Below are 15,342 nucleotides of genomic sequence, written 5' to 3'. Positions count from 1 at the left end.
AGGCTTTGCCGCTACCCAGTGTTAAATTTTTCTTGTACTCACTTTGCTGGCTTTGTTCCGGACACAGGGAGGCTACGTGGCCGAGATATGAGCGTGACGACTGCAGCACCACCTGTGCGTCCAAACTGACTCGGTCGACTTACTTGCTGACGTACGTATCTCAGCAGGGTGGCTTGGACGGCCTGCTTTCGCTGTCTATGGCGGCGGAGAATGCGGTGCCCGTCTCGGTACAGCGGGACACTGCGCAAGAGGTCGCCCCTGTACCGAGCAGCTACAGCGGCCGCAGCTTCAGCAGCACCGGGCCTAGCAGCGTGGGTGCTGGGGCGAAGGTCCACGCACCTCACAAGCACCGCCGGCTGTCGTCCAGCGGACACGCGCGAAGGAGACTGAGCGACGCACGCGAGGCAGCGAGCCGGCCTTCGTGCGTTACACGTATCCTCTAAGCCCGCCTTAAACATATGCCTTCCTTTACAGGCCGGTTACTATCTCCACTGCTGCAGCCGCGCTCACTTCTCTTGCGAAACTCTCGCTATCTGGGACACCTCCGCCGCAGGCGCTCACCACCTATGTCTCTGCGGCAGGCGAGATCGAGCCCGCGTCCGCAGCTCTGAAAGACGCGACGCGGGAGGAGGCGGACCTCGGGGGTGGGATCAGCGTCGCAGCGGGGAAAGGCACTGGGAAGAAGAAGGGCACGATCTTCAAGTGCGAGAGCTGCTCGAAGGTCTACCGGCACCCGTCGTGCCTCATCAAGCACCGCTGGGAGCACTCGCCGCACTGGCGCGAGGCGTCCAAGTTCCTCCTGAGCAAGCACCAGCAGGTGCAGCTCCTCGAGGTGCGCACTTTGTCGTCTCATTCCCACGAGCGCCTAAACCCTAATAAGCACCGCTTCGACAGGCAGCTGCCATTCTCTCGCACATCGCCCCATCGGCGGCGGGGGGCACGTCCCTTCCCGACGACCGTGCGCTGTGGCCGTCCTACCTGTCAGGTGGCATAGTTCCCCCGCCAAGTGCCGAGAACACCGCAGGCATGGGCGCTCCCACCAAGCCATGCCCGGCCGCGTTCTCGCTCGAGCAGCCTGCGCCGTTTGCCGTCTCCAGCTCTGTGCCAGCCTTATCTGCACTATCGACTGCGCGCTCCGGCCCACGTATGCATGATTACGCTGTCTCTGTGGCGGGCGGCGTGACGCAGCTGCGCCCCGGCGTGCTCGCCGTGCCCACTGGCTCCGAGAGCCCGCAGCCGCCGCCTCAACCCACGAACAGTCAGGCGTACACGACTGAGCGGTCTGCGGCGGTGCCGATAACGGTACCGTCGCAGAGCGCGTACCGCGACCGTGACCCGCTTGGCTACAGCTTCGTGAGCCGCGCGTCCGCGTCAGCCTCAGACGCGTGGAGCTCACCCGTGTCGCTGTCAACCGGCTTCGCGCAGTCGTCGTTCCGCTCTTCGTCCGCGTCTGCTTCTGCGCTCGGCCAGTCGTACGAGTATCCGGACGGCACGGGCGGATGGTCGCTCCCGCGCTCGTCGGTCCGCTCTGGCTCGCGCTCGCGCAGTGGGTCTGCGTCTGAGAGCGACTACGTGGACGTGGAGAGCATGGACGGAGACTACGTGTACGGCTTCTCGGCGAGGAGCATCAAGCGGGAGTCGAGCGTCCGTGCGATGAGCGTCGGGGAGAAGATAGAAGAGGAGTGGGACGGGATGGAGATGGAGATGGAGTTGTGAAGGTTTGAACCAGGAAGCAGATCAGGGTGTTTGTGTAAGACGGGGTGTTTTCAAGCTAACGGTTTGCTGTGCGCATGTAACATGTATTATCTGTATCGTGTTCTATCTATCCACCGCGCTCGCTCTGTGTATTGTTCTGTATTGGCATATATACGGGCCTCGTGAGTATGTAGCATCGTGATGGCCGGTCCAAGTACTGAAATGATTGTTTGAGCTGTGCGCCCACAATATTTGATCAGCCCCCGGTCATCCCACGGCCATCCCGAAAAGGCACTCCTCCGAATCTCGGACCAATCTTCGAGCTCTCATTGGCCTTTGTCAGTCAAATTGGGCTGCCGAATTTGACGAGGGACTGGCTAGGGCCAGCTCCGAGCCTACGTCGCGTCGCCATTCACCCGTTGCCTGCGGATAACATGGCCAAGTTACCTGATGCAGGCGATGTTGCAATGGTTTCCCAAGTATGACACCGTTGACACGTCTCTCACAGTCGGGTAGTGGACTCCGGTGAAGGTGAGGCAATATGACCGCGTGGCACCGCGGCACAGAAAGGCTGTAGAGGAGCGAGTCACGCCGGCATACAATCGCGACAGCCTCCTGAGAACGCGCATGTGCACCGCGCAGTGGGAATGGGACCACCGCGCTTGCGTGGCTTTCGGCGCCGTGGCTCGCCTGTTTGAGTCAGGACCGATACATAATGGCAACGCCGATGATAACTGAACATGTACTGACCCAGATTCGTCCTGCCGCTTGCTCTTGACGGCCATGAGGAATCCGTTGCATCCGACCCCTGCGCCTCCGGGCTTTGGCGGCGGTAAGGTCGCCCCTGTGGTACGATCATCGTAAGTTACCAGGAGCTATGTGTCGCGTGCAGAGCAATCTCGGGTTCTAACGACACGGGATTGCACTGTATGCGTGTGGTCATTGACGAATGATGATGCTGAGTGTTGTTCGGAACAGCTGGATCTCGAAACTCCTGTTCGGATGGCTTGACCCTTTCCTCCAAGTCGGATTCTCTCGCCCCCTGGAAAAGGAAGGTGAGATATATCATCGGCATCGTCGTTGAATACATCTTCACGAAGAACATTTGCTAGACCTGTGGGAGCTCCCAGCAGAGAGGCTCACGGACCCACTGACGGACGAGCTCGAGCGCAACTTCTACAAACGTTGTCCCCCAGAGAAACGGCCGCGCTCTTGGCAAGAAACCCGGTCTGACCCCCAAGAGAGACCGTCCTCGGTGGCATCTACTCCGAGCGTTACGGTCGAGAACGAAAAACGACCCGCGAATGACAAGGATGACCTCGATGAGAAACACGCCACTGACGACAAGAATGACATAGACATAGAGGGCGGTGCCGGCTCCGAAGCACTCCCTGACAGCGGTGACAAACGGGCCAGAAAGGGAAAGGAACGCTCAGCGTCGAAACCGGCCGAGGCAAAGAAGCCCAAGCACGACGAATCGTTGTTGAAGGCACTGAATCAAGCTTACTTTTGGCTTTGGTGGACGGCCGGTCTCCTCACTCTTCTTGGCAGTGCGTAACAGCGTGCTTCCTCAATGCGTTTCTCGCTCACCTCATATGTTCTCTCTGTTAGGCACCTTGCAAACGACCACTCCACTGGTAAATCAGCGCCTCCTGAACTGGCTGGAGGAGCGATACTACTACTGGCAAGCACCGGTCGCAGATCGCGCCCTCATCTCACAGCCCCAAGGCATCGGCTACGGCATCGGCCTCGCCTTCGCGATCTTCGTCATGCAAGAGACGTCGAGTCTTATGACATGCCACTACACGCTCATGTCGATGGAGGTCGGCCTGCTCGTCCGCACGAGCGTCGTCGGCGCGATCTACCGCAAGTCCCTCCGGCTCAGCGCGCGCTCGCGGCTCGAGCACAGCGTCGGGAAGATCACGACGATGATCTCCGCGGACGCGACCCGCCTCGAGCGCAACACCTACTACGCGCACAACCTCTGGGTCGCCCCCCTCCAGATCGTCATCTGCCTCGCGCTGCTGATCAAGACGCTGGGCTACTCCGCTCTCGTCGGGCTGGGGGTGTTCGTCATTGGCTTCCCGGTACAGGTCGCCTGTGCGATTATCATGTTCCAGCAGCGCACCAAGGGCGTAGTGTTGACGGACAAGCGGGTGCGCTCGGTGACGGAGATTCTTCAGGGAATACGCCTCATCAAGTTCTTTGCGTGGGAGGACTTCTTCGAGCACGAAGTCGGTAAGATTCGGAAACAGGAGGTCAGTCGGGTCAGGAAGATAGGGTCAGTCACCCGACAACGAATCAACTACGGTCGTTCGCGTTTGCTTATTCTGACATCGCGTAGACTGGCTGTGGCGAACCTGATCAGTGTAGTCACCATCTTACCCGTTCTGGCTGCCGTGCTTTCCTTCGTGAGTGGCGACGTTCTTCTGGACTCGGTCAGCAAAGTAATCCGTATCGTAGATCACCTATGGGCTTAGCGGCCATAACCTCAACGTGTCCATCATCTTCACTGCGCTGCAATATTTCAACGTGCGTATACTCTCTCTGTGCCTTCGCATACGTCCTCAGACTGAGCCGACCGTCCTACCAGATTATCCGTCAGCCCTTGATGTTCTTCCCCATGGTCGTCGCCTCGTGCACCGACTCCATCGTCGCGCTCGGGCGCATCGGCCAGTTCCTCACCTCCGAGGAGCTCGACGAGCCGTACACCATCCAGCCCGAGGGCAAGTTCGCTATCGACGCGGAGGGCGACTTCACGTGGGAGACCGCGCACAAGCCGCCCGCGGAGGAGCTTCCCGACTTCAGCGCGCAGGATAATAAACATGGTGCTAGGGGCAGGGCCGCGAACACGTCGTCGAAGAAGGGCGAGAAGGATAAGAAGAAGGTGGAGGGCAAACGAGGCAGCGGTTGGTTCGGCAAGAAGGGTAAGAAGGACGAGCCAGTGCTTCCGATCGAGGCATCGAAGGAGAAAGAGGAGGTGAAGGAGGAGAAGCCGTTCGAGTTGAAGGACCTGAGCTTCAAGGTCCCGCGCGGAGCTTTCGCCGTAGTCCTCGGGCCCATTGGTTCCGGCAAGGTGAGCCTCACCGTGCCCTCAAATCACTTCGACGGTTGATCTGTCTGCGGCAGAGTTCCCTGATGCAAGCTCTCATCGGCGAGATGCGCAGAACGAAGGGACATGTGGGTGACTCCAGGTTCAGCAGTCGCTTCCCTTGTTGACCATCCATTTCGACTCGACCAGACCGTTCTGTCCTCGTCTATTGCGTACGTGCCCCAGAACGCCTGGATCATGAATGCCACTCTCCGAGAGAACATCGTGTTTGGCCGTGAAGATAAGGAAGAGAAGTTCGTTGATTTATGCTGAGAATTCCGGCCAGGATAGCTAACAGAAGATGGGTAGGTTCCGTGCTGTCGTGAAGGCCTGCTGCCTCGAACGTGATCTCGAGATGTTGCCGTACGGTGAGAAGACTGAGATTGGAGAGAAAGGCATCAACTTGAGCGGTGCGTCTTCATAACTTCCTTCTGAGTACAGTGATAGGAGACTGATAACGATACAAACCACAGGTGGCCAGAAGGTTATCTCATCTTACTATCGGCTTCTACTCATTGCAGGCTGAACGTCGTCTATCTAGGCTCGCGTCTCACTCGCGCGCGCTGCATATTCGGAAGCCGACATCATCCTCATGGACGACTCGCTCAGTGCCATCGACGCCCACACGGGTAAGATGATCTTGGACAACCTCTTCCTGAACGGCCCACTTGCCGGCAAGACCCGTGTCCTCGTCACTCATGCTCTCCACGTCCTGGATAGAGCCGACTGCATCTTCGTCATGAAAGACGGGGCTATCGTCGATCGCGGTTCATTCGACGTGAGATCGCATCTCTTCTACTTGTGAACGGGATGCTCAAGTCGGGTATGTAGGATTTGATGCGGAACAGTATCACGTTCTCGCGCCTGATCGAGGAATATGGCAACATGGAGAAGGCGAAGGAGAAGGAGGAAGCCCAAGCCGTCGAGAAGGTCGACGAGTCCACCGCACTCGGCGCAAGCAAGGAGCCCGAGGACGCGCAACCTGAGCTGATGCAGGAAGAGGAACGGCTCACGGGATCGGTGACATGGAAGACATACGGTACTTTCTACCGCTACGCCGGGGGCCTAGTGTGGGCCCCGGTGCTCCTGTTGTTGGTAGCTCTCATGCAGGGCGCTCAAGGTCTGTCCCTTTTTGCGCGAGTGTAGAGCTGCTGATGACCCCGCCTGCAGTCGCCAACAATCTGTTCCTTGGCTACTGGACTGCGGAGAGCATCAAGGGCTTCGACCAAGCTGATTATATGGGGACATATGCTGCCCTCGGGATAGCCAGTGCTCTCTTCTCCTTCGGAGTCAGCTATGCCCTGACGTGAGGAACATCTACTCTTTACCATGAAGGCTGAAGGCTGATGCACATACCACTAGTACCTCGAGTCTCAGAGCGGGGTATAGCATGTTCCAGAAGGCTTTTGCACATGTGATGCATTCGTCGGTGTCATTCTTTGACACAACGCCTATCGGTAGGGGCAATTTGTGAACATTGAGATCAAGACTAAATGTCACTCAGGTCGCATCATTTCCCGCCTCTCAAGAGATCAGGATACCATCGATGCAGAAATCTCGATGACGCTGTTCGTGGTACGTGTCATAGTCAGTTAACAACCGATGGAGGGTGGCACTCACATACAGGACCGTGTAGTTGTTGTCAACCCTTAGGTACGTTGCATCCGTTTCGGCAGGTGCCTCACTTTAACTCAGGCGTCGTTCCCAGTTCGGTGGTCGGAACCATCTTCCTCGTTTTCTATACGTTCCCCTATCTGGGCATCATCTTCGTCCCGTTGGGCGCCTTCTACGCGTTCGCGGCCGTCTACTACCGCCGTAGCTCCGTCGAGACAAAACGCCTGGACTCAATCTTGCGTTCAAAGTTGTACTCTGCCTACGCCGGTACGTCTCATTGGTGTCTCCGCTCTTCCCTGGCTCATAAAGTATATGTACAGAATCGCTCACTGGCATTAGCACCGTCCGCGCATACGGAGAAGAGGTGAGTATCGCATCGTACAACGCAGTGTTACGCAGGGACTTATGCCCGCACAGGACAGGTTCATCCGGAAGACGGAGCACGGTCTCGACGTGGAGAACAGGGCCTACTACATGGTCATTGCAATCCAGCAGTGGCTGAGTACGCGGCTCGACCTGCTTGGAAATATCCTCGTCCTCGGCATCGCCCTCTTCGCGGCCGGGTTCAGTAAGACGATCAGCCCTAGCAAGGTCGGCGTCGTCCTGTCGTACACTTTGAGCAGTATGTCTCCCTTCATTTCATTGCCTGACTGCTGGTTGCTCACCGAGCCGTCTAGTCACGCAGGTCTTCTGTGAGTATCCTACGTGCAGTACACGTGAGACGGAACTTGGGGACTAAGACTGAGATGAATGCAGCCCAGGTCGTCCAGACGTACGCGCAGAACGAGCAGAACTTCAACGCGGTGGAGCGCATCCTGTACTACATCGATCTGCCGTCCGAGGGCGACTACACGAAGCCGGACGACCCGCCTGCCTCATGGCCCGAAAAGGGGGAGGTCCACTTCAAAGACGTTGACCTGGCGTACCGCGAAGGTCTCCCGCTCGTCCTGAAGCAAGTGAGCTTCGCCGTGCGCCCGGGAGAAAAGGTACGCGCATGTTCCGATGATCCCCTCATCCGTGCTCACACTGTCGGCTAGATCGGCATCGTAGGTCGCACAGGCGCAGGCAAAAGTTCGCTGATGCAGGCACTGTTCCGGTACGCTACCCTTTGCGCGACGCACTTCCTGAAGTTGATGTTTGCCCTAATGCAGCACGGTGAACATTTCCGGTGGGGTCGTCGAGATCGACGGTGTGGACACACGCGACATCGGGCTGAAAACACTGCGCAGCCGCCTAGCTCTCGTCCCGCAAGACAATGTGCTCTTCAAGGGAACGCTGCGTCAGAACCTGTGCGTCCGCCATCTACTTGACCGTTTGACGATGTCTGACAGTGTCCGCTTGCAGAGACCCGGAGGGCACCCGCACGGACGCCGAGTTGATCTCCGCCCTCCAGCGGACGTGGCTGCTGCCGAAGGACGGGGTGCACGATGCCGCAGCGGAGGCGAAGTTCAGCCTGGACTCGCTCGTCGGCGACGAGGGGAGCAATTACTCCGCCGGCGAGAAGCAAATGTTGGCGCTCTGTCGCGCGTTGGCGAAGAACAGCCGCATCATCGTCCTCGTCAGTCTCGGTCCCGCTGTGCTCGTGAAGGTGGGAATGAGTGCTGATGATGACGATTCTAGGACGAGGCGACGAGCAACGTTGACCTGCAGATGGATGCGAAGCTGCAGAAGACGATCCAGACGGAGTTCGCGGCGTCTACCCTCTTGTGCATCGCCCATCGTCTGAACACCATCGGTGAGCGAGATATTCTAGGTTCGGTGAAGTCGTCGTCGTTCTGACCGCTGCGTGCCAGTGTACTACGACCGCGTGCTGTTGATGGACGCGGGTCGGGTGGCAGAGTTCGACACGCCGCTCAACCTGTTCGACAAGGAGGACTCCATATTCCGCTCGCTCTGCGACCAAGCTGGGTTGTCGAGACAAGACATCCTGCGCATCCGGTCTAACGTACCGGGCGCTTCGACGTCTGATTCATGACAATGATGTGGACATGCTCTTGTAGAGGCAACCAGTTATTTGCTGGTATGATAGATGACGATACGAGGACTATGTAGGCTACGAGCACCCCAGCTCATACATTAGATTGCATGTTAGCATGACACGCACGGATTGTACTACTTACGCTATACTGTCTTCTGGTCAGGAACCCCACTGTGCAGCCAGGCACTATTGCATCGTGGCCATACTGTCTGACTGAAGTGTCCGATACCTCTGCACGACTTGAGCCATTCTACATTTGACCTACTTATGTACACGCCCTCCAAGCTCATGCCAACGCCCAGGGCCAACAGGAACTCCTGCTTCTTGAAACCCCGAAATTCTGGTGATCTTGCTGAGTGGGTACTTCAGCGCTAGCCGAATGACGAGGATCGGGCCACAACTACCGTATGTCTACCCTCATCCATTACCAGCCCGTGTCGTCGAACTGATGTACTGACTCGGCCCTCAGGACAGCTTACTCTTCGTGCGACCGCAGCCAAACCGCAGCCACAGTCATTCTCGACTGCCCACTGGCAGCCTGAGGTTTTGCACGACTTTGCACCAGGAGAGCTACTTCTTCCTCCGCACGTACCATCCGCCGTCACCACAGTAATCCTACAGGATCAAGTCGCCGCTCTCACAGGTGTCCACCGTCAGGGCGTGCAGTTGGGACGGCCTCGTCAACTTCTCCTGGTCGCCGAACCAGCCCGTGCATCCGCGGCGCACCGGCCCAGTGAGGACGACGCGGATGAGCTCTACTACGGCGCCACGCCGGTCTTTGCTGTTGGCCGCTCACCACTGTACATCCCTGAGGTTTCCCTTGCGAACTTGAACAACATCGTGGGACAGCTGCGCGGCGAGCATGCACGAACCACGCAGCAGCCAGCTAGCCTCAATAGATGGGTGAGGTGTCTGAGACTGCGGCGAAGCTGAACCTGTACGTGGGCTCATGCGGCCCCAGGGATTGAGGTGCGGCGAGACCAGTGGTGACGTTGCGAAGCTTCTGCACGAGGAGATCTCGACGCGAGGGCTGTAGGATTGCGGGGAGGTCGCCCATGTGTGCGGGCATAGGCGAGTCGCCGTTCGCTGTTCGCCTCACGCTCTTCTGACACATGCCTGTGCTAGGTGAGCTGCACACGTAGTCGGCTGCCCATCCGGATTGGTCAATGCACGTTGCATTCTCCCTGTTATTATCCGCTAAGTTGCACACCCGGCTGGGCAGAGACTCGGAAGACGTACCGCAGGTTCTCGACGAAATGTTTGCAAAATATGACGAGCTAGACTCGGCCAGTTAGTTCTCCGGTTCGCACAGAGCACCAGCCCCGCGGCTGTGCCCACCAAGTGCTCACTCTGCTTGTGCGGTCGGATGGGGCTGGACAAGTACGCCCAGGTTGAGCTTGCCGCCCGTAGTTGAATTCGATGCGAAGACCCGGACGCCCGAGAGTCCGCAGGCGTCGATAGGCATGCTTCGAGCTCAAGCTTCAAAGCTTCACGTCCAACTCGGTGCGCGCGCGTACGGTCTCAAAGCCTATCAACCTGTCAATGATCCTCGCTACGTGGTGGCGTCTTTTCGCGACGTGGGCCTTAGATCGCTGCGAACGCATACCGAGTTTTGTGAACACCGTTGATCTAGGCGTCTCGCCACAACTCTGTATCATTTGTACTGACTGCACCCGACCCTTACGAGAGAGCCAGCGTCAAGGTGCACTTACTCGGCCACACTTCCTGTTGTCGGAAGCTGACGGTCCACCTGCTGCCAGTGCTGCAATGAGTGCGCTCTAGACCATTCTGCAGTACGTGGTTGACGTGACTGCCGGGGGCAGCGTACTCCGAGTATAGTCGACGATGATATCTCCATGTCCTCCGAATCCTCATCACGGTCGAGGCTCAGCTGGAGTCGAAGTACGGGCTTGTGAATCGTTCAAGTTGTCTGGAAATTCGGCTCTCTGTGCGTCACTCAGCGCTCAGCGCCTGCCCAGAGCAGGACGGCAGCCGACGAGGTACTTTATTTTCAACACACTTGCCGGCTTTTCAGGCCTGCAATGGAAATTGGACTCAGAAGTGCGTGGTTCGTGGACGACGGACGTTCCAGACTGCTGCGCACGGCCGGCGTCGCAAAAGCTGCGGCTGCTCCGAGTCGACTTGGAGTGAGTTAGAGCCCGTTCAGCAACCACGAGCGATCGATTCTCGCGGGCGTTTCTCCCGCCAGATGAACAGAATCGCTCAGAATCGGTTTCGCCAGCTTTTTCCCCCCTTGCCGGGCTGCCGGGCGTGCCGACGAGGCTCGGAAACACCCGTTGACAACGCGTGACTTTTGATGATCACTGCGTTCAGCCCGGTCGAGGCCCGCGACTCCCGCCAATTTCCCGCCCATTCCCCGACACGTCGCGCTCGTCGAGCATGACGATGAGCGGGACACCCTCGCGACCTCGCCTAGTCTGCGCTCTGCATACATCTTACATAGATCCTCCTCAAATTTTCTTAGGGAAGTCAATGTGCTATCAGTTTTCTAATATACATGCCCTACGAGGAAATAAGGGTCTGTGCTCATCGTGAGCAACGGCGAGCAAGACCCTGTCAGCGAAGCGATGGCGACGACGCAACGAGCGAGCAACAAGCAACGCGTGACTACAGGTGACTACGCGCTGAATAAGCAAGGGGAAATGTCCGAGCGGGGAATCAATCTGCGCTCGGATGTACCCAGATGCCGAAGAAACACTTTCGAGAATCGGACCGAGAATCGATCGCTCGTGGTTGCTGAACGGGCTCTTACTATGGAGCGGTTCACTTAGACGCCGCTACTTTGTGACACTGTTAAGCGCCTTACGTAAGCTGGCCAACTTGGCCTCCGATTTTTTTGAGTCACATACACCGACACAGGATTCAAGACTTAGCATTCTCCACAATGTTTCAGGGAGTTAACCAGCTTTGAGACGGGAAGTATACTGCTAAAAATGCCAGTGCCCCGCGCTGGTCAATTATTGGGCAGCTACCGAGATAAGCCCCGATTCGGTAGTGTTACATCGGGTCGGGATCTCGACCGGCCACCCCAGTCGGCCACCCAATGTGTTGCACAACAAAGGCTGGGTCTTTCTAAACCAAAGACGTGGTGCTGTATCAATGAGAGCTATTCCAGGTGTTATCAATGGTATACTTACTCACCATCAGCAATGAACGAGAATCTTGCTTCCCAGCTTCGACCGAGTCCCTAACCCAGTCGAGCCACCGGCCCGATATAGTAACTGGTACTATATCGGGTCACGATCTCGGCCACCTTAGCATTCGACAAGCCCTCCTCACTCTGTATGGGTCATAATGACCTGAATTATTCTACGGAGGTATGTTAAAAGACCTCAGGAATATGAGAAAAATATGAGAAAAAATATACAATCATTGAGTCGAGCTCAGTAGCTAAAATTCTGGTCGAGAGTAGGGTGAGCCACACTGCTTACCAGAAATAGGTATCATCGCAAAGGGTGATTTTTCCTGCACACAGATCTCAGTGTATTGGCTTCAAATTTTGTACAGGCATTACAAGGATGCATTGAGACATGCTACAATTTATTTCATAGCTATAGAAGGCATGGTTGTTGAATGAGGCTCGAGTGACCGACTACCTAGGCTGTCCGAGATCGTGACCCGATATAGTAACAGTAATCTGGCGTCTAATTACCGGTTATGGGCTTAGTCACGTAATGTGGCCAAATCGTTCAGACCATTTTTGGAAATAATGAATGTACGGAAAATTCCTCTTGGGGTTTTGTTGCCCCTACGTAAGATAGCCCCAGCTCATCCTCGACGACTCTCAGCGTCTCTCCAGAGTCACATGATCTATCTATATCGGGGTTATCCAACTAGGGTTACAGCTAGGGTTTCGACTAGGGTCAGCTACGAAGCTGAGGAGGGCCGTACTACGATAAGTATATGATTAGTCGATGAGAGAGGAATGATCTATAGTGCAGGATATTAGTAAAACAGAATCATAGTAGCAGTTATAGAGCTGTAAGGATAAAGAATTAGAACAGGGAGGAGAAATAGTATGGTCACGAAGTTTGGCTATCCACATTGTCAAGCTCGGCGAGAATGCTCTCTGGAAGAACACGGTGGCCGTGGTACTTCTTGCTCGCCCACAAGGCTTGCTTCCCGGTGAGGCCTTTACGGTATGCATCCATAAATCGCAGGCTGCGATTGAAAAAGCTGGTTTTGGTAAGTATTGTATTCAAGTCGAGAATGAAGATCACGTACCGGCGAATGTGCTCGATTGAGACTGTGCTCAATGCAGACACCACGTTGCGTTCAAGATCGGCCTCAATTGACGACGGAGGATATTCGCGATACTTGCGCTTCGCGAAGCCCCAACATTGCTCGATGGGATTGAGTTCGCAATGGAAGCGCGGAAGGAATATGAGCCCGTAACCACGTCTTTTGCAGTGCATCTCGACCAAAGATTCGACATCACGGAAGTCGGGTTCATTGTAGAGGAGCCAGCGACAGCAACATCGCAGCACGTCAGGGGGGCACTGGAACTTGGGACATTCAGCCCGAAGACCATCAATGTCCTTGTGGCCACGCTCCTTGAGTATCTGTGCCATTCCTTTGAACTCCCCAGCTCGTTCGTGCCCATCAGGGAAATATAACGACTGAGGACGACCATCGCTGAAGTGCGCATCACCCATGCGGATCTTGTGCTTCAGGATTTTTCCGTCCGGGCCATGCATCACCTTCCCATTCGGTCCAATGACATTTGCGACGACTGCAAAGTTTTTCGATGGGCCCTTGGGCATTTTACGCGCGGAGAGAGCATCGTCGGCGCGTTTAAGGTGAGTCGGGGCATTGTCGATGACAAAGACGTGCTTTTCGCAGGGGTAGTCCTTGTCGAGAATATCCATCGCCAGGGTGAGTTGATCGAGCACGTCATTCGACTGGAAATACCCATCCCGGTTTTTGCCTGCCTTGAAAAGTGTCCGGACAGACAGACTGCCATCCTTGGATTGCAAGAATCCATAGTCGGCCGAGACGAAATCGCCCACCATGAGGGAAGCTCCTTCCCCTTTCGGTCGTGGCTTCGCTTTTTCTGACGTCTTTACCCATCGCAATTCACGGCGGTCGTTGGCGTAGAACGTTGACTGATCGCCAAACCACATGTTTGTGAAGTCGAGCAATAAGTCGAGCGACGTGACTCCGATGACCACTTCCAGTGACTCGGATGTCCGGCCTGGAGCACGGGATTCCTCCGTGCCATCCGCCTTCCACTGGCGAAGATTCTGCTCGTGCTTGAGCATTTCGGGAAGGAAGGTCCCCTGACGGTAGGCCACCACATCATCGCGCTCGTGCCCATCAATGAACTGACCGCGTGGTGTCCGAGTCCATCGATACTCCAGCGCCCGCATCCATTCATGAGCTGTCGACAGGCAGACACCCTTCTCCAATCCATGCCGCTCGTGTACATCTTGTCTTGCCATGTACTGGACAATGTCGGCTGCGCAAACGTACTTCCCAACACTTTGAAGGTGCGCCTCGATCTCCTGTTTGAGCTCGTCATTCGTCTCGAGGATTGACTTGTTCCAGGTACCATAGGGGTTGAACGGCAGGTCGTGGCGATCGGCAATGAATGCCTGGCACCAACCGCGGAGGCATCTCGCAAGGTACGGGCCACCCCGATTCACATGTGCCACAGTCTCGGATGCCTTGATCCACCCAGGGAGTGGCATCTTCGCGTAGCACCAAAACAGCGAGCACATCATGGTCATGCGATCCCTGAGCAGGTCATCACCCTTGAAGGGCTTCGTGCCAATGCCATTCGCGCGAGGCGGTCGTAACAGGAACTCGAGGTCGTCGAGGGCAGCATGCGCAGATTCCAAATCGGGAGGAGGTGTGTACCGAAATTTGAATGTATTATGGTCTGACTCGGAATCCACGGTGTTCTGCACGTCATGCAGCACACTAGGAGACTCCGGGCCTGTACGAGGACTGCTCGACACGGACTCCTGGTACTCGCCCACTGCTGTCGGAGTCGGTCCAGGTACAGTCGCCGGATTCGGTGGCATAGCCCAGGTAGGCCGTGATATCTCCGCAAATGTCTGCGAGAGCCGCATGGATGCTTGCTGAGCCTTCTGCAGATGCTGCTCCGAGTCGTACTCTACAGATCCGGCATGCTCGGGCTCAGCCGCCATTTCCGGGACATCTAAAAGAGGTGTCTTTCCGAGGTCCAAGACAGTGAGTACCATGACACTGAACCAACACAGTACACAAACTCACATTCTCCGAGTCTTGCTCAGTGATAACTCCAGGGGAACTCCTGTTCCTCTTTGCAAGGTTAGAGAGATTCTTTCTCTTGCGACCCGATAACGGCGGCATTCGTGCTGCTAGTTTAGCTCGCTGGCGACGACATGCACTCGCGCCCGCGTCGAAAATCCGATTATTTCCTATTAAACCAAATATATTTGTAAAATAGCTAGATCTATTGATGTTTGCCTATCAGGACTCGAACAGTCTTATGCGGCGTCGATTTTCTCTCCTAACAATCAAGGAAAGTTCATTTTGAACACAGTTAGGAGAACAGAAAATATATTTAGGGGCTCTGTTGATCTCTGATAGATTTCGAAGACCGTCGCACTGCCAGAATGGCTTGAAGCGCGCGGTCAATGTCTCACGTGATGTAGTCGAGTATGAGCTGGGGCTATCTTATAGCTATCTTTTCGCTAAAGGGATTAGCATTCAGCCCAAAACTCTGCATGTAAATGTCGTTGTCACAAAGTAGCGGCGTCTAAGTGAACCGCTCCATACTACTATAGCTAGTAGATCATGTACGCAACCGAGATTTGGACTGCGCTCGTCGCCGCCATGAGGAGGCTGTCCGGAGCACTCTGAGTGCGCGAGGATCCGAGACATGATTGAGATGCCAGTGAGGTAGACATGCCAATGCTGCTCGTGTCGCGCGACTCATGGCTAGCTGTGCCCCGAG

At 56.0% G+C, this 15,342-nt stretch overlaps 3 protein-coding genes across 3 annotated transcripts; 2 read left to right on the top strand and 1 right to left on the bottom strand.

The window, feature by feature from the left end:
* Positions 1 to 197: 197 nt before the first annotated feature.
* B0H18DRAFT_1085689 (uncharacterized protein) lies at positions 198 to 1,716 on the top strand (the record flags this gene model as incomplete). The annotated part of the gene is made up of 3 exons (XM_048031947.1): positions 198 to 421; positions 475 to 832; positions 895 to 1,716. The coding sequence occupies 3 exons, from the start codon at positions 198 to 200 to the stop codon at positions 1,714 to 1,716; spliced, it is 1,404 nt and encodes a 467-aa protein (XP_047891966.1).
* Positions 1,717 to 2,421: 705 nt separating this feature from the next.
* On the top strand, positions 2,422 to 8,592 carry B0H18DRAFT_1014856 (cadmium ion transporter). The gene is made up of 27 exons (XM_048029179.1): positions 2,422 to 2,555; positions 2,674 to 2,750; positions 2,808 to 3,245; positions 3,307 to 3,976; positions 4,040 to 4,106; positions 4,159 to 4,227; positions 4,289 to 4,771; positions 4,825 to 4,875; positions 4,937 to 5,040; positions 5,096 to 5,196; positions 5,260 to 5,270; positions 5,328 to 5,564; positions 5,618 to 5,906; positions 5,957 to 6,092; positions 6,149 to 6,243; positions 6,291 to 6,361; positions 6,423 to 6,439; positions 6,495 to 6,667; positions 6,721 to 6,764; positions 6,818 to 7,022; positions 7,078 to 7,092; positions 7,157 to 7,386; positions 7,438 to 7,496; positions 7,552 to 7,689; positions 7,745 to 7,958; positions 8,021 to 8,135; positions 8,194 to 8,592. The coding sequence occupies exons 1-27, from the start codon at positions 2,479 to 2,481 to the stop codon at positions 8,373 to 8,375; spliced, it is 4,368 nt and encodes a 1,455-aa protein (XP_047891965.1). The 5' UTR covers positions 2,422 to 2,478; the 3' UTR covers positions 8,376 to 8,592.
* A 3,591-nt stretch (positions 8,593 to 12,183) lies between these two features.
* Positions 12,184 to 14,794, bottom strand: B0H18DRAFT_1105310 (uncharacterized protein; the record flags this gene model as incomplete). Its single annotated transcript, XM_048032648.1, has 3 exons — positions 14,637 to 14,794; positions 12,928 to 14,575; positions 12,184 to 12,209 (listed from the first exon to the last, which is right to left on the bottom strand). The coding sequence occupies exons 1-3, from the start codon at positions 14,733 to 14,735 to the stop codon at positions 12,184 to 12,186; spliced, it is 1,773 nt and encodes a 590-aa protein (XP_047891964.1). The 5' UTR covers positions 14,736 to 14,794.
* Between the last annotated feature and the right edge of the window lie 548 nt (positions 14,795 to 15,342).

The sequence above is a fragment of the Fomitopsis serialis genome (genome assembly GCF_022376445.1).
Source record: "Fomitopsis serialis strain Sig1Antser10 chromosome Unknown B0H18scaffold_46, whole genome shotgun sequence".
NCBI lineage: Eukaryota > Fungi > Basidiomycota > Agaricomycetes > Polyporales > Fomitopsidaceae > Fomitopsis > Fomitopsis serialis.
The sequence above is the reverse complement of the archived record's forward strand: the minus strand, read 5'-3'. Positions and strand labels throughout refer to the sequence as shown.